The sequence below is a fragment of the Ambystoma mexicanum genome, chromosome 8, assembly GCF_040938575.1.
Source record: "Ambystoma mexicanum isolate Mex_15411 chromosome 8, UKY_AmexF1_1, whole genome shotgun sequence".
NCBI lineage: Eukaryota > Metazoa > Chordata > Amphibia > Caudata > Ambystomatidae > Ambystoma > Ambystoma mexicanum.
In genome coordinates this window covers 1633808522-1633835844 of record NC_090929.1, presented here as the reverse complement: position 1 = coordinate 1633835844, position 27323 = coordinate 1633808522, and the positions used below count along the sequence as shown (strand labels likewise).

The window sequence follows — 27323 nt, the reverse complement described above, 5'->3', positions numbered from 1 at the left end:
TAAAATTCGGATCCTGAGCCAATAGGAACCCCATCTCAAAAAGGGACATTTTAGCTTGCCATATGGTATTAGCAACAATGCCTGATGGAATCCATAACCGAATGATGGAAGTCGAAGTTGCAGAAATAAATTAAATTTGTTCTATATCATTCGTACTTACATCTTGTAACTTCACAACATCTCTGAAGATGTTCAAAACACTCCTTCTATTGAGGTCATACGAAGGATAGGGCCCTTCTCGACACTTTAAAATAAAAGGAAAAAGGGAAGATTTTTTTGTAACCTGTGATGAATAGTGTGGAGTTCGACTAAGTTGAGGAGTGGAAAGACTAGTCATTCTATGTGGCTCTAAGTTCATGTGTTGGGAATGCGCTTCTTTAACAATTGGCCTTTGAGACTCAAAAATATACTGATCGTTACTGGTAAAACTACGGACCTCAGTAGATTTAGAGTTAAGATTCCCTGGAAAGGGAGGAACAGGGATTCCATTACAGATGGGTGCATCAGAAAACCTTTCCTGCAGATATTTATCAACTGCTTGTTTTAATTGATTTGTCACCCCCCGATTCTGCGCTACGGTGGATGAGGCAGTTAGTTGATCAGCAGAACCAAACAAAACACTTTTTTTAATCAAATCCTTACCAAATGTGCGAGCTGTTCCTTGCTCCAAAGACATTAGAGATTCAACCAACGCATCCAACGGAGCATATGAGGATAAAGGCAACTGAGCTGGAAGAAGCCTTATGGTGGCAACCTCTTTAGCGGCAACTGGTAAACAAGGGATAGATTCTATGGGCGCAGTGCACCCTGTAGGAGAAGGATTAGTAGTAGTCGTGCTCGGAGTACTATCAGACACCCCCTTTGGAAGCGAACCTGCAATCGCTTTAAAAAAAGCATTCAAGGTGTTTTTATGACCTCTTCGAGCCGGCTGATTCTTTGTTTTTTTCAGGATCGCAAATGTTTTTTTTATTTGTTTCACTGGTCTCTTGCCACGCAAGCCTAGAATATGTTCATGCTGGGGCACGGTAGAGGGGGACTCATCCTCATCAACAGGCGAGAGATCAACAATGTTGTTAGGCGGAAACCTGTGCAGTTCCCTCTGGGACCACTGCAAAAGATTTCGGACTACAGGTGTTTGGCAGTAAACCCACTTGGTAGCAGTCTGTACCACACAGATTCACTTGGTAGCTGTGGCTGAGCAGTCAGACTTCCCTCAAGAAGAGTTAGGCAGTATGTGGAGTATACAAAATAGGGCAATCTACACAGTAAGGCAAGCAAACACGCAACAAGGCTTCGGTGTAAAGATATATAGTTATTTATTTATAAGAACACATCTATAGAAAACACTCTGGCACTCAATACGGCAAACAATTTCAATCACAATTACTATTAGAAGAAAATATCAATCCCCCTAACAATAGTTCGACAAGTCTAGGTTCAACGGCATCACTTATTTGCAGACAGAGGTGTATGATTTAACCTAGATGGCACTCTAGTATTCGTTAGGACGGGAGAGAAAAAATAAGGCAGGTTATGAAGTCAACTCGGTACCAATACTTTACGGACAAATGCAAGGCAAGTAAGGCAGGGTCTACTGCAGATCACAAAGTTCAGAGGCCAGGCTCACTCGGAGAGAGGCAAGGCGATATGTCCCAAAAAGTGTCTCAGTGGAAATGCGCTTCAAGTCTTTATCGCAAATTGTTATGGAAAGATTGGACCAGTTCAGAACAACAAGTTAAAGAAAGCTTGGAGGCGACCCAATGGAAAGGCGAGGATTAAGACACCTCACTCTATCTGGCAAAAAGGGAAGCCAGGCGGACACGGTACCTTGTTTGTGGAGAGACAGCTCCGACGGGGGCAGTTGTTCCTGGTGGTGGATGCACGTCGGGTCTTTGCCAAGAGTAGAGATGATCTCGTCGTCGAAGAAAAGTGAAGTCCGGTGCACCACCAGGGAAGAGACCAGCCGCGGAGTGCTCTGTCACAAGGCACCACCTTTTGGTCGCGGTACAGCGGTAGTGGCTATCCGGTTGCCGAGGTGCTCTGCACGGGCAATTCGACCACTGCGTCCTGGAGCGAAGAAAAAGCAAAGGGGACTGGTTGTTCCCACCAGTCAGGGGAATAGACTCTCCGGCAGGGAGATCTCCTCTGTCGTCGGGAAGTGGTGAGTCGGTTCCGCAGGGCTCCACCGGAGGTGTCGTCGTTGCAGGTCGGCTCAGCTTTACCCTCGTCGGATTCTTAGGTCCTGTGGCGACTTCTGAAGATCCAGTCCCAAAAGCCCTGCTTTTATGCAGAAAACCCCCATTCATTCAGCCTAGCTGTCAATCAAAACACGCTAAGTGGTGAGCGGGGTGGCTCACCACTTGGGCCAATCCCACTAGAGTGCGACCGGAGTTGGCAAGGCAACTCGGTCCAGGGTGCCTAAACCCCCTCCCACACCCCTGTGGTAACCCAGACAGAAGCACCACTTTGGAGGGTCTCTGTACAGAAGCCTGCCAAAAGTGGAACAAAGGGCTCAACCTTTGGTTTAGGAGTCACAGAGACTAACACAGACGCCATTTTAAAAACCGAGTTCTGGCAGAAAATACCATCCGATAGACTTATTTAAGATAAGTAAACCGGTGGTATGTTAGAGATTAACGAGAAAAAGTATCAATCTCCAGCAATGGGAAGAATCCCATAGAGTTATATTCGGGGTCGAATATAACAAGTAGTTTCCACTGCCACCAGCCAAAACTCGCCGAGGGGGGACGGGACAGTGCCCCCTCGAATAACAGACCCAGGAGTAATCGAATTACCCCTACTAGTACGTCCACAATAGGATGGTTTGTACTAGTTCCGTTAGTAAATTTAGGTCTAGTAAAGCCAATGGTGACTTTACATGCCCGGGGAGACAGTAGTCAGTCCCCGGGTATGGAGTCTATGATGGAGGTCCGCTAGGACGCCCCAGTGCTACAGCACGGAGGGTGCGTTGTAACACACATAGTAAAACCTATGAGACCCTATGGAGTAAAAGACGCCATAGCCCATAGAACACATTGACATTCAAAGGAATTACTGTCATGACCACTGCCTCCAAGGTGTCAGACCTAGCCCAACATCCTTGGAAGCAGGATCATGACCCTTATTCCAGTTACAAGCCGGCCCCGTAGGGGCCTTTTGGACCTTGTCCTGGCGCCAGCGGCACCAGGCTCATGCTCATAAAGGGACCCAGTCCCGGCACTGGAAGCGCCGGGCTCATATAAAAAGGATTGGTGCTTGGGTGGACTTACCTCCTGCAGACCATGCTGCTTTCCTACCTGCAGGATGAACTCTTCATCCAATCCTGCTGGGACTACTTTAACTGCTGGGTGGGGCCAGCACCACTCCCAAGAATTACATACTGGAACTCTTTTCTTACCTCTGAAAGCTGTGGAAGAAGATGGCTAAGCACTACTGAAGGCTATTTAAACCACACCCGATTGGTTTCACGTGCTTCGCGTTATTCTGCAATAGCAGCAGGACGCTCACCGTGTCGGCTCCAGCTGATCTTCTTCTGCACCTGAAAACAGGAAAATCTTCAACTTACCTTCCTGAATCCAGCTCCAGCCTTCCGCGACATCTGAAAAGGAAAACGAGAACATTAGAGTAGCACGAGAAAGTACCAGAGCAGCTCTTACCACCTTCCGGCGCCTTCCAAGGCCTCGTGCCGCAATTCTTCGTTTTCCAGCCATCTGCAACTACAAAGAATACAGGTTAGCGATAACTCTGTGATATCTGCTTACCTGTGCCACGGTCCCCGCGAGCTCCGTTCAGCGCCATTTGTCCGCACCTGTAAAATACAAGAAGGACATTATTAGAGCTCAGGACTCCATTTCTACTCACGTGCCTTAAGTGGTGATACCTGTCCATCCTCCGGCACGATCCTTCGGCATCAGTCTTCATCGCCGATTGCACCGCGACCTGAAAGAAAGGGGAAAAAGACTTTTAAAAGTGCATTTAACTTCAGATGAACTTTTTACTTGCCTGCAAAAACTCCGGACTTCTCCACTTACCGGATCAGCATACCGGACCTGCAAAGAGGCAAGATTCTGAAAGGACAATAAAAAGACTCATATAAGGCACTCACCGTTCGTGCAGCTAACGACGGTCTTGCCTTCTGGACTCTACCTCCGCAATAAAAGGCTGAACTATCGTCCAGTGAAGTAACTGGCTACAGCACCCCTGCACAGACGCAGGATGGAGAGCGCCGCTTTTACCTACCTAAGGTGAGCACGTGCGGCCTAGGAGAGTTGTAGGAGTGTCAGGAAGGGGAAAGGGCCGAAACCCCGTCAGGCAGACGTTAACCCCTGTTTCTTCTCTGCCCGCAGACATCTCACTCTCCAGATTAAGATCACAGTAAGGAGGGGGCCCTTCCAGGGTGGTGCCAAAGACCTGCGAGTGACTTTGGAAGGTTCGGAGAACGCCCAGAGCAGACCCGCGCCTCCGAGGGATTCAGGTGAGCGTTACAATTACAAACATTCATGTCCAAGAGTGGGAGAAAAAGAGTCTCACTCTTGGCAGGATGGAAAAAAACAAACTCCAGAAATCCAGCAAAGCTGCTGGGGGACTCACTAGGTTAGGAAATGCAGCCTAAACAGAGAATTCTCCCTAACAAATGTCATTTACAGGGCTAGTAGTGAGCAGTGCGGGAGTTGAAACATCTTCAATGGCACAAATTACATTCATAAATTGCGGAAGGGAGGTGACCAACCCCGCATGATCACAATGTTCAACCTCAGCCGAAAGGACTGGAGCTGCTGTTTGAGAGTGTGCTAAATCAGTAAAACTACCACAGGTTATGATGGAGGCCTCCATGGCGGGCAACGCCCCTTCTCGAGGAGAGGAAACCATCCCAGAAGTGGGATCGTGGAGATCAATCCATCGTGTGATCTCATCCAGTTGAACTCCCTATTTATTCATTTTGTCATTTAATATGTCAAAAATGTTATGTAGGCCAAGAACTGAGGTGTTGATTGCATGCAAAGCCAGTTCTAACATTTTTGGCGTTGAGGAGGGCACTACACAAGCAGATGGTATGACCGCTCTCGGTGTAGGGAGAGCAAAGGAATCAATGGCTGAATTCGCAGGAGTGGGGTGGGACTCGTGCGAAATATCCGCAATTAGAACAGCTGTGTGATTGGATTTCAAAGAAGTCGGATATTCACACTGACTAGCATATATTGATATGCTTGAGCTGTCTAGTGCAATCGGCCTAATTGGTGACAAGCTAGTTACAGAGTTTGTGCTAAATTTCCTCTTTACATTTCTCGATTTCAAGGAGGCAAGAATAGTTTTGTCAGAAATGGGATGATCTAGCCGTGGACTCACCAGTAAAGGGGCCGGAATTCGAGGCACCGTTTGAGGCGCGTAATTGAACGCGATATCTTCACTGACACCAGTCACCTCTGATTGCGTATTCAACAGATGCAGGGCAGGCATCATTTTCTGGGGCAACAACACGTTGTGGGATACAGCAGGCTGGCTATCAGGAAGCCCAGGTGACAGGATAAAAGATGGTAATTGTGATTGAAATATCTTAGGAATCGTACATGTGTTTTTAAGTTTTAAGGCGTTTTCTGGCATATTTGTTTTTAAAGAATAAGGCACAAAAGCCATAAATCAAAATAGTCGCCTAGTAAAGGTTATTTGAAACAGCAAGTTATCCGAGTACAAATCTCACAAGGGATAAGCCACTGCGTCGCGGCGAAGCGGAACTTATCCGTGAACTTGCTAATTCGCGCGCTGTGCGCGTGAGATCCCCCTTTGTAGAAACAATGACACGCCTTTTCCTGGGCGGGCCTTGGTTGAAAGTGTCAATCAAAATGATGGTGTCACAGTGAAAGCAATCCGCTTGAGCATGCAGTGCTAGATCATAGAAAAAAAACAAAAACAAACAAACAAAAGATCAGACTTGATAGTGTAACGCCCACCGAGTTCCAAGTGATTCCAGGCTTCAGTTCCAAGCAAACAGATCACCTGGTTAGATATAACGAAGTCCTCTGCGTCCACAAGGACACACAGTAGCAAAAAAGCAGACGAGTAGGTTTCACGAGCGGCAAAGCGGAACTTATCTGTGAACTTGCTCGTGCGCGCACGCTGTGCACGTGAGGGCCCCCTTTGTAGAAACAATGACACGCCTTTTCCTGGGCGGGCCTTGGTTGAAAGTGTCAATAAAAATGACGGTGTCACAGTGAAAGCAATCCACTTGAGCACGCAGTGCTGGTTAGATATAACGAAGTCCTCTGAGTCCACAAGTAAACACAGTAGCAAAAAAGCAGACGAGTAGTCTTCACGAGCGGCAAAGCGGAACTTATCTTTGAACTTGCTTGTGCGCCTCTCAGTGTTTCTTGCTGCTACTGGAGACAGTGGGTCAGATGAGGACAGGAGATGAAGTCTAGAAGGTTGCACCTCTATGATTTCCATCATTTGCCTAAAAACCATTTGCATCTCTTTTGAAGGTCGAAAAGGAATTGCAGAACTGAGGACACGAGCACCATTTCATAGTTGGCCAGGAATGGATCCTTTGTGATGGCACCCATCACTTGTACATACTTGGAATGGCCGACTGTGCTATTGCATGTGGGCTGAGGGGTTGCATTAGTTGAGAACACTATTCTCAATGAATGGTGAGATTCCATGACTTTTTGGAATAAAACTCTGTTTCTCTTTGTTTTCAGAACCTCCGTACACCACAACTACGAGCACCTTCTCCACGACATCACCAATATTCACTGACTGTAAGTATGAGATATATCCTTCACTTCAATATTTTATTTCTTGCATGAACTGTCCCTTTCAGATGGACTCCCAGTTCTAGAGTTGTGTTTAAATATACTGTGGGTGAATACCCCTATGGCCATCTTATTCTTATCTGGGGGGCTGGGAGTGGCCAGCGTCAATGGCATACATCCTGGGGTACAGAAAGTGTAAACCCTAGCTCAGGCTGCCACCAGGAAACAGGAGCTACAATTGGCAGGTTCATTATGATGTTGAAAGTAGGGCAGCCAATCAGATTGGTGCAGAATGCAGCACTTCACTGCTGGTGTAAGACTTTAGAATATCGCTTAGACTTCGGTTCTCTACACAGATATCACACTCCTCGCATCTCCCACATGGCCAAAAACCTTCTACTAAATTCCCTTCTAAAGGGTGAGGAGATGTAAAATGCATTTTTTTGGGGGGCAGCAAGGGTGGCCATAATGAGTACATCTCCCTCCAGGGAGTCACCCTTCTCAATACAGATATCTCTGTGCCCAGTCCAAGGAACCGTGCCAACATACAGCCACAAAGCTGGGCAAAGGGTGCACTGTTGCAGCTAGCTCCCAGAATGGATAAAGTGCAGGATAACAGTTCTGTGCGTTTCTAAGGAATCTAGCGGAAAGCCTGGCCCAGGGTGTGGCTAGAAGACACCAAAACAGTGAGCTCCCTGCTCCTTTCTCATTCCCTCCTTTTCTATCCCTTCCCCACTGGAGGCAGGGGTACACCAGGAAGTACAGATAAGGGCACTTCCCAGAGGCAATGCTCTGTGCGGTGTGATGCTGTATGCCAGCGAAGTGGTGTTATTTGCAAAGGATCCCAGCATTTCAGCAGCTGTCATAATGAGTCTGAGAGCCCAGAGCATGACAACACAAGAGAGGTTCTATAAAAGTAACAAATGTAAAACAAGATAATTCACAGATCACTGTGACCGGGGGTGGAGGGGGCGGAGCATGTACTGCACAGTGTAGAGCAAGATAATGCACAGATCACTCATTGGTCGGTGGGTGGAGCATGTAATGCACAGCATAGAACAAGATACTGCACAGATCACTCATTGGCCAGGGGGAGAAGCAAGTACTGCACAGTGAAGAACAAAATACTACACAGATCACTCATTGGTGGGGCTGGAGAATGCACTGCACAGTGTAGAGGTTCTTATGCAGATTTAGGAAGGTGAGGCATGCACCAGCATCATACAGACAGGGTGCCTGCACAGTATAAGCAATAACTGTAAGGGGATAGTGCATAAAATGGCCCTCACTGCTAGGATTGAGCCTTATACAGTACACGCTTTGTTACCCTGCACTTCCTTATCCAGAGTACTCCATTCCCCAGCACCTGTCTCGGCCATTAAAAGTAGCTTTCTGGATGACAAAAACACCAGGTAGCAAAGGCTAGAGTCTGGATAACAGAGTACTCTGCATTGAAGAGTGCTGGTAAATAAAGCAGGAGTGCAGGGTGCTTTGCTATCTGGACAATTAGCTCTGCTTCCTGGATCTCCATCAACCAGACATTCCATTTGTTGTGATGTGCTTGTCTATGCATGTGAGAGCTGGTGATGTCATGTGGGGTGTTGCCTTGTGAATGTCGGAATGTTTACCCAAGGATTCCACACCCAGCCAGTTAGAGCTCTCCAGCCTGGGTGATGGGAGCCAGTGTTATGTCCTGTCCACTTATGTATATAACTTAATGTAACTGACTTAAGTACTTGTTTTGTTGAAAGAATTTTATTTTCAAATCCACTTTCTTAAAAAAAATCCTTACGCAGAGAACAGTATATTAGAAGTCCAATTATATAAAATACACTACAATTATACTGGTTGTAAAAGAATTTTCAATCACCCACTTCCCTGCCAACATGGTATCTCAAGTGACTAATTACACAGTAACTGTAACATACCCAAAAGGCCATAAGAGGTTGTAAATATGTTTATCTAAATAACAAAGTTCTGGAACAACTTAGTTACTTGTCAAGAAGTTTTTTTATACACTTCTCCATGTTTGTAAATGAGATGTATGATATTTTGTAAGTAAGTAAGTAGTCCTGTTTGGTGCCATGCATTAGAGTAAAGAGTATATTCTGGGAATATATATATATATATATATATTGTGTTGACTTAAGTACTTGTAATAAACATAAGTAATTCCATCCTCGTCGCCAATGTTATGAAGTGACTTCCAGGCTTCTTGGGATTACTTATATGTTTATTACAAGTACTTAAGTCACAGTTAAGTGTGGAAGAAGCTTGCTGCTGGGGGTGCAGGAAGAAGTTGGAAAAGAAGGACAACACGGCCCCAAAACACAAGTAAGACCCATCACCCAGGGCACCAAAAGGGAGGAAGGAAGCCCTATATAGGAAGGATAAACTGCCCATAAGGTGGAGGGAGAGCTGGGTCCTGGGGCTGAAGAGAGGAGCAGGGCCTTGAAGGGAAGCTCAAGAAGGGAGCTAAGCCTTTAAGATGAAGAAATCTGTGTGAAGAAGTCAAGCCTGTTAAAGTAAAACCAGAAGTGTTGTCTCTTAAGTGAAGATAAAAGGAAGCTTAAAATGACACCTGGGCCCTTAAACTGAAGAAGGAATCTCGCCCCATTAGTTTAAGAAACCTGTAGATTAAACAAAGCTCGTAGTGAAGATGACTCCCATGAGAGAGGGAGGAGCTAAGGAGCTGTGGGCAAGAGAAGACAGCTGATGTCATGACCAGCAGCAACTCTTTGTGATAGGAAGGTGTTCCTGGGGTATGGCGTGCCAGGTGAAGATGTTGCCTGTCAGAGGTTGCATTGCAAGTGCAAAGTACTGAGGGGTGAAGAAGAAAGCTCTGCATTGATGTTTCCATTCACCAGTCAAAGTATCATTCCCCAGTCAAGCAGCGCAGGGATGTGATGCTGTTTACCTGTGTAGCCTGTGGATGTGCCACAATTAAGTGTGATTGGAGGTAGCGCCTCCGCCAGAGTATTTGAAGGTAGTGCCTCCACCAGTGTAATTGGAGGTGGCGCCTCTGCCTGAGTATTTGGAGGTAGCGCCTCCACCAGTGTGTTTGTAGGTAGCGTCTACGCCAGTGTATTTAGAGGTAGTGCCTCCGCCAGTGTAATTGGAGGTGGCGCCCCTCCAGAGTATTTAGAGGTAGGACCTCCTCCAGTGTGATTGGGTAGCGCCTCCCCGGGGTCCCAGTGTAGTTGGAGGTAGCACCTCCACCTGAGTAATCGGAGGTAGCGCCTCTGCCTGTGTAATTGGGGGTAGGGCCCCACCAGAGTATGTGTAGGTAGCGCTTCCGATTGTGTCATTTGGTAGCGCCGTGCCAGAGTATTTGGAGGTAGCGCCTCCGCCAGTGTGATTGGAGGTAGCGCCTCCGCCAGTGTGATTGGAGGTAGCATGTAGCGCCTCCACTAGAGTATTTGGAGGTAGCGTATCCACCAGTGTGATTGGAGATATCACCCCAGATGCATGAAGGTGTAGGTGGGTGCGTAGAGATAGTGGCCTACAGCAGTAGTGTCAGGGCTCCAGGAGTCCAGGCGCAGGAGTGGCACGAACCAACCACCCCCTCTGAGGTTTTGGCGCCCGCAAGCGAGGGTTTACGCAAACATCCGCAACCCCAGCGGGGAAAGAGGGTTAGGGAACGCTGGTTGGATGGGTACGGGAAAGTAGGAATACCGGATTGAGGTTGCAGGGTACAGTATTGGATAGGACACGGGAAGAATAGGGAAAAAGTCATTCAAAACCAAATTTTCACATTACATTCACTCATGCATTGCCACACCCATGTGGGGGTGATTCCAAACAAAACAATAGGGCACTTAGCTCTGGGTTTGAGTGCTGGCCACCTGCCTGCGCACTCCAGGTCCGGTCTGTATCCGAAGCGATCAATCGCTGCAAAAAGAGCAAGAATTAGGCAATGCTCCCTGAAGCTCTGAATTACAGTGACACAGCAATCATTCACACATGCATGCTCATTGTCCCATTCTCCAGAACACGGAGATTAGTGTGTAAGCCACGCGGGGCCCCTGCCGTGTCTTTGTTCCCCCCGACCCTCACACCAGAACAGGGCTCATGAGGCTGAAACGTCCTCACGCTTCAACTAGTACTGTTTTGAGCCGGAAGTGTTTCCTGATCGTCAATCCGTGCGTTTAAAAGAACCGCACATGGTTAAAGATGCTCCGGCATTGTTTTTGGGTTCTGGGCGTGACATGCGGGAGCCACACGTGGCCTACGAAGATTAACCGCAAGCGCTGTTAATTCGCCACACTCGCATGGGTTAATGTGAAACTCGAAAGTTAACGTTGCCTCCTGAATTAAATGCCATCCAGTGCAACTGTGCATAGTACTTAACTTAGCCGTGCGCAGGGGGGCTTAAGAGTGTGGGCGTTCTCCCCCTGCGCATGATTCCCCTTTAACTCGTCTCTCCCCCAGCTGGGCATGCATGCGCCACTTATCTGAGTGTCTCGAGGGGCCGGGTTAAATGATCCGTGGGGCATGGCCCCTCGCGTAGTCCCCTCAGGCTGGAGCTCCGGAAGATGCGACCGCTCACGATGAAGTTCTGAGCATAAGCCCTGTGCTCGGAGCTTCGCGCATGCGCGCTGGCTCGCCACACCCCATGTGGCCTGTGAAATGTAGTTCTTGCCGCCGGGTGTGCTGGGAAATGTGGTCCTGGAACGTTTCTTCCTATGGAAAGGATGAAGAAGCCTTCTGTAGGGCAAAACACTAGTCCCTCGCACGCTGGGTAGTCTGTACTTCTGCCTGGCACCTCTGGTACCCTGACAGTACTCCCCCCCCCCCCCTTCCGAAGGGCTCGAGGATTGGGTTTCCCGGGATAAGTAGCATGAAAGAGTTTCACAAGTTTCGGAGCATGGACATTACAAGCTGGTTCCCAGGAGCGGTCTTCAGGCCCATACCCAACCCACTCTACTAAATAGTACACCTGACCATCGCTTCGTAGTTGCGAGTTCAAGATAGCTTGCACCTCATATTCGGGGTGACCCTGCACCAACACGGGTGGTGGTTTCACAGTACGAATAGTGGGTCTACCTGGTTTGAGTAAAGACACATGAAACGTGGGATGAATTTTCATTTGAGTTGGCAAGGCCAAACGAACAGCCACCGGATTTACTATCTCAGAGATCGTGAAAGGCCCAAGATACCGGGGTTGTAATTTACGAGGACCCTGTAAACGTATATGCTGGGTGGATAACCATACTCGATCCCCCTGTTGGTAACTGGGACTAGGGCGCCTTTTCTTATCCGCATAAGATTTATAGGTTTCTTTGGCCTTTTGTAGGTTACGCTGTATATCCCCCCCCATACTTGTTTTACGTGTGCATGTCGTCCTACAAGCGTGGGTAAATCTAAAGAAGGGGCTATTGGCGACATGGGCATGGTCCGTGGATGATAACCGTACATGCCAAAAAACGGCATATACTTTGTTGAGCTGTGCACAGAATTGTTGTAGGCAATCCTCGGCCAACCAGACATATTGCACCCAGGAAGTTTCGGCAGTGGAGGCATAACAGCGCAAATATTGCTCTAGCCCTTGGTTGACCTTTTCAGTCTGTCCATCAGTCTCAGGATGGTAACCAGACGACAGGCTGACTTCCATATTGATCAGTTTGCAGAATGCCCGCCAGAATCGGGATGTAAACTGAGGTCCCCTATCCGTAACAACAAGAGAGGGAAGACCATGTAGTCGTACTACATTATTAAGGAACAACTCAGCTACCTCCCCCGCAGTGGGCACGCCCTTGCAAGGGACAAAGTGACCCATCTTAGTGAGGGAATCAACAATGACTAGGATCGAAGTGTGTTTATCCACTGGTGGTAAATCCACAATTAGATCCATTGTTACGGTATGCCACGGAGCTGATGGCGTAGGTAAGGGTTGCATTAATCCTGCCGGTTTTTGATGGCCAGCCTTTTGTCGACTGCATGTTTCACAGTCGGATACGTAAACTCGAGTATCTCGCAACATAGTGGGCCACCAGAAATGTCGCGCCACATTTCTTTGGGTTTTTGCTATACCTGGGTGTCCAGCCAGTGTGGAATCATGACACCACTGCATTACCTCAGTCCGCAACTCTGGCGTAGGCAAATACAAAGCTTTTTCATAATAGGGAAGGCCATTCACAACAGTATGTTTGGACCCTCTAGTGCTCCATTCTTGTAACTCTGAAGCTGACATATTTTCTAGCACATCCTCAAAGATGTTAGGTCTACCAACCACTCCTATATTCTGGTGTGGGGGTATTATTGGTCGGGCCTCACTCACTTGCTTCTCCTCAGGCTAGGGATACCGAGACAAGATATCAGCTTTACGGTTGTCGGTCCCAGGCAGATATGTGATAAGAAAGTCGTAATCGGCAAAGAACAGAGCCCACCGTTATTGGCGGTGGTTGAGTGTTTTAGCGGTTTTTATGAGCTGCAAATTGCGGTGGTCTGTCATGACAGTTATTTTCTGACGGGCCCCTAACAGATAATGCCTCCATTCTGCAAAGGCGGACTTCACTGCCAACAATTCCCTGTCGGCTATGGTATAATTTGTTTCTGCCGGGAGCAGTTTCCTGGAATGGTAGGCTACTGGGTGTAAAAGGCCAGTCTTAGGATCACGCTGGGAGAGGATTGCTCCCAGAGCATAACTAGACGCGTCCGTTTCTATCACGAATGGTATTGATAGATCTGGATGCCTTAACACCGGTGCAGACGTGAAAGCCGACTTGAGTTGTTGGAAGCCACGCTCGGCAGATTCGTCCCAATGAAATACTCGCCCCTTCCGTAATAGCGTAGTTATCGGGGTTACTAGTTCTGAGAAATTTTCAATGAATCGCCGATAGAAATTAGCAAAGCCAAGAAAGGCCTGCACTTCCTTCACGGAAGTGGGTGCTGGCCAATCCAAGATTGCTTGAACCTTTCTTTTGTCCATTTGTACTCCTGACGGGGTAAAAAAATAGCCAAGGAATTCAACCGTGGTGCAGTGGAATTCGCACTTTTCAAGCTTGGCGAACAAGTTGTGCTCTCTAAGGCGTTGTAAAATTGCCTTCACATGCTGAACATGCTCCTGCATATTTCGCGAGTAAATTAGGATGTCGTCTATATACACGACAGCGAAGACATCAAGATACTCACGAAGCACTTCGTCAAGGAAGTGTTGGAAATCTGCAGGGGCATTACAGAGACCAAACGGCATCACTTGGTATTCATATAAACCAAACTTTGTTCGAAAAGCCGTTTTCCACTCGTCCCCAGCTCTGACTCGCACCAAGTAGTAAGCCCCTCTTAGGTCCAGTTTAGTGTAGACTGCAGCGTCTCGTACTTGATCTAATAAAACTGGTATTAGGGGTAATGGGTATCGATTTTTTATTGTAATGTTGTTAACCCCGCGATAATCGATGCAAGTTCTTAATTCACCGGACTTTTTGGGGACAAAAAAAAAGTGACGAGACTGGCGAGTTGGAATGCCTAATAAACCCACTGCGTAGGTTATCGTCGATGTATTTTTTAAGGTGGGCCGTTTCCGCCTCGGTAAGGGCGTAGATACGGCTACACGGGAGTACTGCCCCGGGTTCTAGATCTATACGACAATTGAAAGACCTATGTGGTGGTAATGTCTCAGCTGCTTGTTTGTCAAACACGTCCTTGAACACATGGTATTCTGTGGGCAAACGCTGGAGGTCTTGCACCTCCGCCAGCATTATAACGGGCCTTAGAGGGGAGTCTTGATCGTTCCGAGGGACTATACAACCTCTTTGACAATAGTCCGATGAAAAGGTAACTGTGCCTGTTGACCAGGACACCTGCGGGTCATGCTTTCTGAGCCAGGGGAGCCCCAAGATTAGGCGAAACTGCGGCGCAGCTATAAGGTCGAATTGCACCTTCTCGAGATGAGTTCCCGAGCAATGCAGTTCCAAAACTTGGGTCCTATGGGTTATAGGCCCGGAACTTAGGACTGTGCCATCCACTGCACGTACTGCCTCAAGATTGTCCATTCGGCATACCGGTATGCCTAATTTGGCGGCATAAGCTATGTCTATGAAATTACCGGTTGCTCCTGAGTCCAGAAACAGCGTAACCTGGGTTTCTTGGTCTAGAAAACCCAAGCACCCTTGCAGAGAAATATGTGGTGCGTAACTAGTACTGTTGTTCCTTGGGGCCATTAAAACTTCCTGGCTCGACTGTATGACCCCTACTGTCGAGCTGACGCGTTTCCCTGCACCTTGGGTCTCGAGGGACATTCTCGGACAAAATGTCCTGAGGTTCCGCAATACATGCAAAGACCCTCCTTTCGTCAGCGATCCCTTTCTTCCTTAGCAAGGGGTCCCCGGGCAGCACCAATCTGCATGGGCTCTTCCCCACTCGCTTTCTCAGGTGTTCGTGCTGAGCGTGACTGATCTAGACGGGCAAACGGGCGTGAATCCCCGCGTCGCTTATCTCCCCGTCGCTCTGCCTGACGGTGATCCAACCGCAGAGCTAGATCAATCATAGCTGGGCAGCTAGTGGGTTGTGGGTCCACCTGGGCGATTAAGTCCTTTAATTCATCCCGCAGACCCTGGTAAAAAAGGGACGTCCTTTTTTCCCTAGGCCAATCAGCCTCAGCCACCAGACGATTGAACTGAGTCACGTACGTGATCAGCTCCCTGTTGCCTTGTCGTAAGGTTAATAGCTCTCGGTCCCTACACAATGCTGCAGCTCTACGATTGAATATTTTTTCGAATTCAGCCAAAATCTTGTCCCAATCATATAGGACACGATCATCCCGTTGTATCAGCGGATTAGCCCATGCCGCCGCATCACCACTAAGATAAGAAATCACGAAGGCTGTTCGTGCCTGTACAGAGCGAAAGGCGGCAGGTTTGGTGAGAAAATGTAGCCTACATTGTGTAATAAATGTCTGGAACTTATGGGGGTCTCCAGAATACCTCTCCGGAGGAGCCAAGGGAACCACTGATTCAGGAGTGACTTGAACCTGCACTGGGGTCGGGGCTGGTATTCCTCCACTGGGCAGGGGGGCCACCTGAGCACTAAGGCTGCGCACCTGAGCAGCCAAGGTAGCATAATCCTGTCTAGAGGCGGCTAGCTCGGCCTGTATATCCTGTAACACTTTAGTAAGCTCTTCCATGGTGGGGATGGGTCGTACCACTCGGGCGCCTGTCACACGTGCGCTTGTGCTACTGTCAGGGCTCCAGGAGTCCAGGCGCAGGAGTGGCACAAACCAACCACCCCCTCTGAGGTTTTGGTGCCCGCAAGCGAGGGTTTACGCAGACATCCGCAACCCCAGCGGGGAAAGAGGGTTAGGGAACGCTGGTTGGATGGGTACGGGAAAGTAGGAATACCGGATTGAGGTTGCAGGGTACAGTATTGGATAGGACACGGGAAGAATAGGGAAAAAGTCATTCAAAAGCAAATTATCACATTACATTCACTCATGCATTGCCACACCCATTTGGGGGTGATTCCAAACAAAACAATAGGGCACTTAGCTCTGGGTTTGAGTGCTGGCCACCTGCCTGCGCACTCCAGGTCCGGTCTGTATCAGAAGCGATCAATCGCTGCAAAAAGAGCAAGAATTAGGCAATGCTCCCTGAAGCTCTGAATTACAGTGACACAGCAATCATTCACACATGCATGCTCATTGTCCCATTCTCCAGAACACGGAGATTAGTGTGCAAGCCACGCGGGGCCCCTGCCGTATCTTTGTTCCCCCGACCCTCACACCAGAACAGGGCTCATGAGGCTGAAACATCCTCACGCTTCAACTAGTACTGTTTTGAGCCGGCAGTGTTTCCTGATCGTCAATCCGTGCGTTTAAAAGAACCGCACGTGGTAAAGACGCTCCGGCATTGTTTTTGGGTTCTGGGCGTGACATGCGGGAGCCGCACGTGGCCTACGAAGATTAATTTGCCACACTCGCATGGGTTAATGTGAAACTCGAAAGTTAACGTTGCCTCCTGAATTAAACGCCATCCAGTGCAACTGTGCATAGTACTTAACTTAGCCGTGCGCAGGGGGGCTTAAGAGTGTGGGCGTTAACCCCCTGCACGTGATTCCCCTTTAACTCGTCTCTCCCCCAGCTGGGCATGCATGCGCCACTTATCTGAGTGTCTCGAGGGGCCGGGTTAAATGATCCGTGGGGCGTGGCCCCTCGCGTAGTCCCCTCAGGCTGGAGCTCCGGAAGATGCTACCGCTCACGATGAAGTTCTGAGCACAAACCCCGTGCTCGGAGCTTCGCGCATGCGCGCTGGCTCGCCACACCCCATGTGGCCTGTGAAATGTAGTTCTTGCCGCTGGGTGTGCTGGGAAATGTGGTCCTGGAAGGTTTCTTCCTATGGAAAGGATGAAGAAGCCTTCTGTAGGGCAAAACACTAGTCCCTCGCACGCTGGGTAGTCTGTACTTCTGCCTGGCACCTATGTGACCCTGACAAGTAGGGAGAGTGTCCCTCAGAATTGATATTCCCCATTCTGGTGATGGATGTGGAAAGGAGGGGAATATGCTGTGGTGTGCTTGTCCGTGTGTGTTGACGTTTGAGAAGAAGGGAGATATGTTGTGTCTATTTGATGTATCTGTGTCAGTGCAGTGTGCATCAGTAAAGGAAGGAGATGTGTTATATCCTGCCTAAGTGTGTTTGTTATGTTTATCAGTAAAGGAAGGAGATGTGTTGTGATGTGCTTGTCTATGCATGTGAAAGCTGGTGATGTCATGTGGGGTGTTGCCTTGTGAATGTCGGAATGTTTACCCAAGGATTCCACACCCAGCCAGTTAGAGCTCTCCAGCCTGGGTGATGGGAGCCAGTGTTATGTCCTGTCCACTTATGTATATAACTTCATGTAACTGTGACTTAAGTACTTGTAATAAACATATAAGTAATCCCAAGAAGCCTGGAAGTCACTTCAACACTATTATCTTGCATATTGTATATCAGGAACCATTGATTTCGCAATGTTGATGCCCAATAACAAAGCGTTTTTCTGTATCTCCAATTACAAGTAAAGGAAACCTTGCTAAAGGAATGTGTAGACATGATTTGGACCGTTTGTCTGAGTGATGGCAAAGAGAGTAATAAAGGGGTTTGGTACAAACTGCAAACAAGTGGTGCATCTTGCAACGTTGGGAAGAGTTTGCTCTACAAATATCAGGCGCAAGGCTGAGAGTACCTTTTCAGATTACGAGCTGTGCTGTACTGTGTTACACGGGCACAGTGTCAATTTTTGATTAATAGTGATTCTTCAGTTAGCAATGTAGAAGTGTAAGTTATGTTTAAAGTATCCACTGTTCTTCTCTTCCATTATTCGCACAGTCTTTCTTGAGATGGAACTCCATGAAGGTGGCAGCAGGTGTGCAGGCCGTGTCCAAGTCAGTTCACCTGGTATCGTGAGCACTGTGTGCGACAACAGCTGGGACATGGCGGATGCAGTGGTGGTGTGCCGACAGCTGGAGTGCGGATATGCTGTTGCTGCTCCACGTGGGGCCTACTTCGGACAGGGCTCTGGAGACATTCTCTGGGATGACGTACAATGCTCGGGAGATGAATACTACTTGTGGGAATGCTCCCACCAATCCTCGGGAAGCCTCTGTGGTCATGATCAGGATGCCAGTGTCATATGCTCAGGTATGTGTTTAAACATGTTATCCTTTTGTATTTGTTACTTTGTATTTATTATTCTCTTGGCAATTTCCACCAGAAGCCATTTTATAGAAACATTGCTAGGCCAACTTCAACTTTGCACAGTATTACCAGTATGTCAAAACGTACCATAGTGAAAACAATGTATTCTTGCCCTAGTGATAATGCACACCTCCGTCAGCACCAGGGCACACTTTCTCCTGGTGCTGAAACCTATTGAATATGTGAATGCCATATTTAAGATACACGAGAAATGCTACAAAAGCTGTTAACTACCTGGATAAAGAAGACTCCAAATGAACAAGCACAAGATGATTAAGCAATGCCAAAACACCAGTCAGTTCCACATATTTATAGAAAGATATGGACACTCTGTGTGTTGGCAAATCAAATAACGCAAACTACATGTTTACATTTTATGTTAAAGGCTATATTATGCTTCTGATTTTCTGTAGGAAATACTACCCAGGACTATTAGATTACTAAGTGCGCTTGCCCATGCTCTCGGTGGTAGTACTTATCATTGCAAAGGATTCAGGATACCTGGTTGCACAGTCCAGGATGACCAGAAGATACTGGTTCCTGACCTGGACAAGGGAAGGGGCCCATCACGTCCACACCTATCTGGGAGAAGGGCTCTAAAATGAGGGATAATAGCTCGGGAATATTGTGCTGGGGTGTTTTCTGGCACACTGGACACTATGACCGGAGTGTGTGAATGCTCTGGTGTATGCTGGGCTCGATAAAGCGGCTTGAAACATGGGCAGCAACAGCCGTTGGCACATTGACACTGCCACTCAGGTTTTGCAAATTCAAGCTATTTAAGTAATCGGTGTGATTGGGGTTTACAATAACTTATTTTTCTCACTTGTCACATTATATTGATTTGTCTATAGAGAACAGGTGGAAGTGAGATAAGTTTACGTTTTTCTTTTTGAATTCTGGAACTTGGAGTTTTTCTTTATTTGGAATGTAGGAAAACTAAAAGTCATTGAATTCCAAGCAAAAACAGGACTGGAAGGCCTAACACAAAGCCACAGTAAACCTGAAAGCTGTGCATGTTTACTTTTTTAAATAAAAAAAAAAAACACAAAGGCAAACGAGTTCCAAGAGACCACGTAGCTGGCAACAGTGCGCCGTATAAGAACCTTTAACATAACATAAGATCTACCACCAATAACAAAGAGACTACCCACCACGCACAAAGCCTGCCTGCCTCCCTTGACAATCACAGATAATTAAATGTTTAAAAAGTACATTGCCGGGTTCTAGAAAAAAAAATGCTGGCTGCCCCACTGCTAAAACACAGCCTTCATGCCCTGAAGCCAAAGGCAGGTTGCGAATAGTGCTCCCCCTCCCCCATAGGCACATTCCAATTTACAAAACAGCCATCCTGTCTGCACCCACTTCCACAATTATATGCAAGAAGCGAACTTGAAGCAAGACCTGGGACCCCTTTCCGTCAGCCACATCAGTGTTAAGATGTATTTCTGAACTCTGACCTGGTGGGCAGAGGTTCATAAGGCCAGCCTAGTTTCTTGGAACAGGGTAACGTTTTGGATAAGCCAGACCAATCACGGTAGCATTGGGGGCGGTCAAGACTAGGGGCCTCATTACGAGTTTGGAGGCAGCCATGCCCTTAAAAAGGGCTTGGCTGCCTCCACACTCGGGTCCGGGTCCTGCAAAAGGGGACCTACCGGGCCATTCCGACCTTGAAGGGCCCGGTAAATCCCTTTCACAGGACCCGGTACATCCCCATTCCCATTTGAGCCCCCATAGGGCTCAATGGGAATGGGGAGGAAGCTAACAACGGGCCCGTTAATTAACGGGCCCGTTGTTAGCATCCTGGCCTGCTAGCGGGTCCCGCTTTTCACCTCTGGTCTGACCAATCAGGCTTGAAAAGCAGGACCCACTGCAGAACTCGTAATCCGGTGGCCCGGAATGAACAGTGCCGGTCTCATACCGGCACCGTTCATTCCGGGGCCTCCAGCCTTGTAATGAGGCCCTAGGTCTCAGGAGCGGTGAGGGTGATCGAAAACCCCCAATGAGTGCACACAGTAAACGATACCACAAATTACTCTCATTCAGGTGTATATTAAAAATATAGATACACATACATGTATTAAAGGCCTTTTAAGTAAAACACAAAGTAAATATTCAGCAGTAATGACAAAACCAACAACACTAATCTAGCAAACATATATACATCAACTAATGGGCAACAGGGTTATTACTTAGTACAGTTCCACAACCTGTAAAGAAAGGGGTTATACAGTTTGAATATCTGTGGAAGTCCTTCACAATTCAAACCCTACCTTGAGAGGCAGTCCAGTCCCTAAAATGAGTGTAGCCTTCAGCTCCAAAGTACTTTCGGTGCTGGGGCACACTATCGTGCGGTTAAGTCAAAACGGGGTCTCTTTAAGGGGCTGTAGTGACTCAGCAAGGTAGGTGAGGCAGTAAAGAATAAGTTCCCACTATTCGAGGAGGGTCTGCCCAAGAGGACAAAACAGGATCCAAGAATTGTGAATAGCTCGCTAGCAGAGGCTTCCTCAATAAAGAACAGTGACCCCCCAAGAGACACTGGTACGTAAAAATGGATGGATGCGCAAGGGTCCACCGGTAAGGGTTGCAAGTACTCGCCGACCCTCAGTGCACTCTGGACCAAACTTCGGCAGTCGAGTCCACTTCGGTTGCAGGTTCAAATACTGCAGTTGCGCGGTTCTGCGGCATTCATGGGCTTCATTCCAGGAATGATTCCGTGGTGGGACAGTGGCGATTTCTCTGCTCCTGGTGAAGGAATCAGGCCATTCCTACTGCAGTGAGTCTGAAGGCACAGGGGAGCACAGCAGCAAGGCACCCATGAAGTTCGTCACCACAGCTGGGCAACACGGTGACCGCATGTGCTTGGGTTGAGGCATTCTCTCCTAATTTCAGACCTAGGAATGCTAGGTTTGCGAAACCCGACGGAGAGTGCCTCATACCCAGAGCCTACAGTCCCCAAAGTCTCAAGTGTCAATTCCAGATGGCGGCGGTTCCAGGGAAAAGGTCCTGTACGAGCTGGTCAGTTCACTTGGTGGTCCAGGAATACATCTGAAAAGGCTTGCTTACAGTTTAAGTTGAAGGTGCCGAGAATAGTTAGTCCCACTTCTCCATCTGGTCGAAGTGCCCTTGCAGGCCTTCTAGGTTCGATCAGAAACAGGTGCTTTGATGGGACAAAAGCAGGCCTAGGGTGCCAAACCTTCCAGTGGATCATCAGCTGTTCCACGGATCTGCTTCGTTGATTCCGGAAACTTGTCTCCTTTACTAAGTTTGGTGTGAACTCAGAAGATCAACCTGGAATGGGTGTAAAATGCCTTATCTTATCCAAAATCTCTTTTGCACCAAAACTAGGAGAAACCAATAAACGATCTGCTCACATACAGCCATCCCAGATGTGAACCAATCACGAGCCACAGCGATCCCAGTCATCCCAGCACACTGGACATCCTGGCACCCAGGATGTGTATTGGAACTAGACAGCTGCAGCTGTGGGCACACACACAAGGCAAGCAGAAGCCTGCAAAAGCTTGGGTTTTTGCAGGGTCTGCATGACCAAATAAGGAATTTCCCGGGCCTGCTCGACCTGGGGAAGGCAAAGGGACAAGATAGCTAAAGGACAGAACAAAGGACCTCGTGGCACTGCCCACTGTCCTGGGCCAAACGCGGTAAACGCAGTATGGATGCTAAAAAATAGTTGAAACACATGAAAAGTAACAGCTGCCATCAGCTCTGTCCAATGGCACACTTGGACATTCACTGAAAAATCCTTTGAGGGTGTCTAGGGCCTTAAAAATGAAGAGGACCCCAGCGCACTGTACTGTAAGGTACTCTGTCCACTGATAAAATGTTAATAAGAAATAGCAACAAAGTGTAAGACTAAGTGAAACAAAGTATCCCAGTACTGACTGTCTTAATGGCATGTCAGTTTCCCCATAACAAAATGAGCAAACGCCCAGCAGAATACAGCAGAAGGCTGGGCTCCACTAGCAAATGTCAGGTTAGGGTGGTCCGACAACAGCAACAAATTGGGGGGTACACAACTGGAGGGAAAATTACACATAAATAGAAATCTTTCCTAACACTCGGCCCTCCCAGACCAAGCACAGGGGGAACTAATCCACCCCTGCATGAGCTTCTTGTTCAGGTTGTTTAAACATTCTGGACCACCCATCAGCATTGCTATGTTGGACACCTGGCATATGCTCAATAGTGAAGTCAAACCCTTGCAGGTTTATGGACCACCTGAGCAATTTAGGATTCTCTCCCTTCATCTTCATGACCCACTTTAAGGGCGTATGGTCAGTTTGTACAGTGAAGTGGGTCCCATAGAGATAGGGCCTCAGCTTCCTTAGGGCCCACACTACAGAGAATTATTATTTTTCTATTGTGGACCATCTGAGCTCTCTGTCCTTAAGGTGGAGACTTATGAATCCAATAGGGTGTTCCTTGCCCTTGTCATCTATCTGTGATAGTACAGCACCTATCCCAGTCAGACATCTGTCTGCACAATAAAAGGTCTTTTGTAATCAGGGTCCCTGAGAACAGGGGCCTGGCACAATGAGTCTGTTAAGCCATTGAAGGCCTTCTCACACTCCTCAGACCAAGAGACCTTCTTGGGTTTCTTAGGAGTAGTGAGAGCAGTCAGAGGGTCAGCTATGGTACCATAGTCTGCCATAACGTTTCTGTAATACCCAGTGAGACCTAAGAAGGCTCTCACTTGGATTTGTGAAGTGGGGTAGGCCAGTCTTGTACTGTTTGTACTTTACTGGGTAGAGGCTGACTCCTCCGTCCACCTACTTCATGCCCAAGAAAGACCACTGAACCTTGACCAATCTGGCTCTTGCTGGCCTTTATGGTCAAGTGGGTCTTTTGAAGAGCCTGCAACACAATTCTAAGGTGTTTCACTTGATCCTCCCAGGTGGCACTGAAAACTGCTATATCATCCAGATATGCAAGACAGAATCCATCCAACCCATTAAGGGCATGATTCACAAGCCTCTGAAAAGTGTCAGGTGCATTCTTCAACCCAAATGGCATTTCCCTGAATTGGTAAATGTCTTCTGGAGTTGGGAATGCGGTCTTCTCCTTGGCATGTTCTGCTAGGGCTATTTGCCAATACCCTGCAGTGGGGTCAAATGTGCTGGGGTACTTGGAGGCACGCAAGGTATCCACCAGCTCATCTGTTCTAGGCAAGGGGTGTGCATCTGTCCTGGTGACAGCATTCAGAGCCCTGTAATCCACACAGAACCTCAGCTCAGAGGAACCTGCTTTTGGAACCAGAACCACAAGACTGGACCAAGGACTACTAGAGGGTTCAATCACCCCAAGATATGATATCTTGTTGACCTCTGTCTTGTTGTAAGATCTCACCTTATCTGGCATCTTGTATCCCCTACTTTTGATAGGTATACTATCTCCTGTGTCAATGTCATGTTTGCACCAATGTGTCAAACCAGGAGCTAGGGAGAACAAGGGGGAGAATTGCCTCAGCAAACTTCTCACCTCACCTTGCTGATCAGAAGTTAGGTGAGGTGGCACTTTGACACCCTCAATGGAGCTGTCTGAAGGACTGCCCTGGAAAAGATCAGGAAGACGTTCTGACTCTTCCTCCTCTACATCTGAAGCCAACAGCAGTGCAGCTATTTCATCCCCAGGGAGGAAAGCCTTTGGGCTATTTACATGGAACACTTTTGGAGCCTGTCCAGCCCTTCCAAGGTCCACTAAATAGTTAACCTCACCCAGTGACTCCACTACTGAGTAAGGGCCTGACCATTTATCCTGTATATCTCTAGGCCTTATAGGGTTCATGATCAGGACTTGCTGGCTTGGTGTGAAGTTGACAAAGGAAGCTTTCTTGTCATACCAGTGTTTCACCAGAGTTTGCCCAGCCTTCAACTTCTCACTAGCCTGGCCCATCATGAGTAGCATTATTTTCCTTAAACCTAGCACATAGTCTACTACACTTGTAGTGATAGGGGCATCTCCCACCCCTCCTTGACTATAACCAAGGATCCCCTTACAGGGTGACTAAAAAGAAGCTCGAAGGGGCTGAAGCCGACCCCCTCTTGAGGTACCTCTCTGTAGGCAAACAACACGCATGGAAGAAAGAGATCACATGTTCTCCGCTGGGGAGCCCCAATCATGCTTTTGAGGGTTCTATTGAACCGCTCAACTATGCCATTGGTTTGGGGGTGATAAGCTGAGGAAAACCTATAAGCAATCCCACACTCCTTCCACATGGCTTGCATGCACTTGGACATGAAGTTGCTGCCCCTATCAGACACAACTTTCAGCGTCCGCAGCACAGACCCCCCTCGCAGCCACTGGAGGTAAGCCTCAAGGCTGCAGCACCCTCCCCCAGCAAATATATTCGAAAAACATCCCGCGCGCACCGAGCGCTGCAATAATTTGCATATTTTGCCCATATTAAGTCGGATTTCAGCAAAATCAAGCAAATTTGCCGCATTTGCTGCTCTGCGACCATGAAGCCCAGGCTACCCCTCATCTCCATTAAGCTACATGAGGGAGTAGCCCTTCTAAGATGGCCGCCCAGCCCACTGATCACATCTAAGCAGCCCTGCCATATGCTGCTCCACTCACCAATTGGCCCCAGCTCCCCTCATATCAGCCAAACCGTGACCGGAGGCGTGAGCCGGCCCATCTCCTGGAAGGCTCCGACTGCAAGGCTGACTCCTGTCCTAGCCTGTCCCAGCCCACCCTGCCATCTGCCAAAACGCCTGCTTGAATTGGCTCAGCCCATGCTGCCTAACACTAAGGTAACTCTTCTAAGACCAGTACTCAGCCACTGACTTTGCCTTACTGGCTTCCAGACTTAACTATCCGGAATACACCTGCTACATAGTACTTACCATTGTGAGTCCACCACTATGCCCTGCGCACGCTCACGCACCTCATACTGGTCTTTATCACAGTGAGCATACTTGATAAACTACTCTGCATGTGTAGCCCTGTGTTGCCATTACCTAGCCATTGTGTTGCCATTACCTAGCCATTGTGTTGCCTATAATTAACATGTGTAGCCCTGTGTTGCCATTACCTAGCGATTGTGTTGCCCACACCTAGCCATTGTGTTGCCCACACCTAGCCATTGTGTTGCCTATAATTAACATGTGTAGCCCTGTGTTGCCATTACCTAGTCATTGTGTTGCCCACACCTTGCCAGTGTGCTGCCTATATCTAGCCATTGTGTTGCCTATACCTAGCCACTGTGTTGCCATTGGCTATACTTAGCCATCGTGTTGCCTATACCTAGCCATTGTATTGCCATTGGCTATACTTAGCCATTGTGTTGCCATTACCTAACCATTGTGTTGCCCACACCTAGCCATTGTGTTGCTATACTTAACACATGTATCCCTGTGTTGCCATTACCTAGCCATTGTGTTGCTCACACATAGCCAGTGTGCTGCCTATATCTAGCCATTGTGTTGCCTATACCTAGCCATTGTGTTGCCATCGGCTATACTGAGCCACTGTGTTGACAGCCATTGTGTTTTCTATAGAATTATCCCCACCCTCATCTTCCTGACCACCCTCTGCTCCACAATGACAACAGCAAACCACCCACTGCAGTCTATGCCTACTGTAACATAAAACTTTGATGACGAGCCCCGACCGACCATCACCCCAGACACTAACCCACAGCCTATAAAGATACCTATCCCCCACCTCCCCATAACAAATATCCCATGCGACACCTTAAGCAGAAATGCCAAGTTATGATCAAGACTACCTAAGATCTATGAACCTCCAGCCAGACTAGTCACCAAACCCAGCAATACAAGAGACCTCCAACGCAATGCCCCCAAACTAAACACCTCCCCCACCAAAAGAGATTCCCACGTTAACAGTCCCATTAACTACCACCGCAAATCAAGCAACAGATCCACCAAAAAGAAAAGCCATGTCACCCCTGCGACATATAAACCAAACACACCTCGGAAGGGTGCCCTTATTAATGCTAGATCACTAATAGCACATGCCACTTAAATTGACGATCTCGTCCAAATAGGCGATTATGACCTTCTAGCCATAACGGAAACTTGGCTTCACCAAGCAGCAGGACCCGCTCTGATGCTTGCCCTGCCCCCTAACTACAACATTCTCAGAGAGGATAGAACCAATTCTCGAGGAGGCGGCCTAGCCATCATCGCTAAAAACAATCTCGCCATAAAAATAGAAACGCCCTCAATCACCAAATCTTGTGAATCCTTAACCGCCAAACTCTCAACATCACCTTCTCAATCTATCAACATACACCTCATCTATAGGCCACCAGGTCCCATTGGAACCTTTGAGGAGGACATCTCTATGATCCTCTCAAATAATCTAAAAAATTAATCGCAAGCCATCCTTCTGGGAGACATGAACTTAGGTTTCAACGACCACAAGATTTGCAAGCGACTAATATCGCCAATGTCATCACAGAACTGGGATTTACCCAAAGAATCCCACAACCTACCCACGAAAAAGGTCGAGCACTCGACTGGGTAGCCAACCACAACTGTAATGTAACAATTACCGATGTCTGTCCACAAATCTGGACAGTTCATGCACTAATAACCTTCCTCATAAATGAAAACACCACCCAACCCAAGGAAAATATATCGCCCCCCCCCCCCTACCAACCAGAAATAAAAAAAAACATAACTACGGACAAAATGCTACCACATATCCTCCCAACTCTAAATTCCTTATCTGATTCATTAAACTCAACAGCCCTAGTGAACAAATTCAACTCAACCATGGCCATAGCCTTGGACACTATCGCCCCATTGAAAATGAGAAAAAGCAAGCCCAGAGCACACTTAAACACTTGGTTCACCCCTCACCTCAAATCCCTAAGAATTGAAAAACGCAAATGCGAATCCGCCTGGCGACTTACTCC

At 47.9% G+C, this 27323-nt stretch overlaps 1 protein-coding gene across 2 annotated transcripts in view; it reads left to right on the top strand.

Moving 5' to 3' along the window:
• LOC138473825 (deleted in malignant brain tumors 1 protein-like) overlaps positions 1 to 27323 on the top strand; it is a 733343-nt gene that overhangs the window by 138713 nt on the left and 567307 nt on the right. For both annotated transcript variants that reach the window (XM_069612215.1, XM_069612214.1), the window contains exons 2-3: positions 6696 to 6755; positions 18050 to 18361. In XM_069612215.1, coding sequence (XP_069468316.1) covers positions 18061 to 18361 — 301 coding nt within the window. In that variant the 5' untranslated portion in view covers positions 6696 to 6755; positions 18050 to 18060. The remainder of the gene's footprint in view (positions 1 to 6695; positions 6756 to 18049; positions 18362 to 27323) is intronic.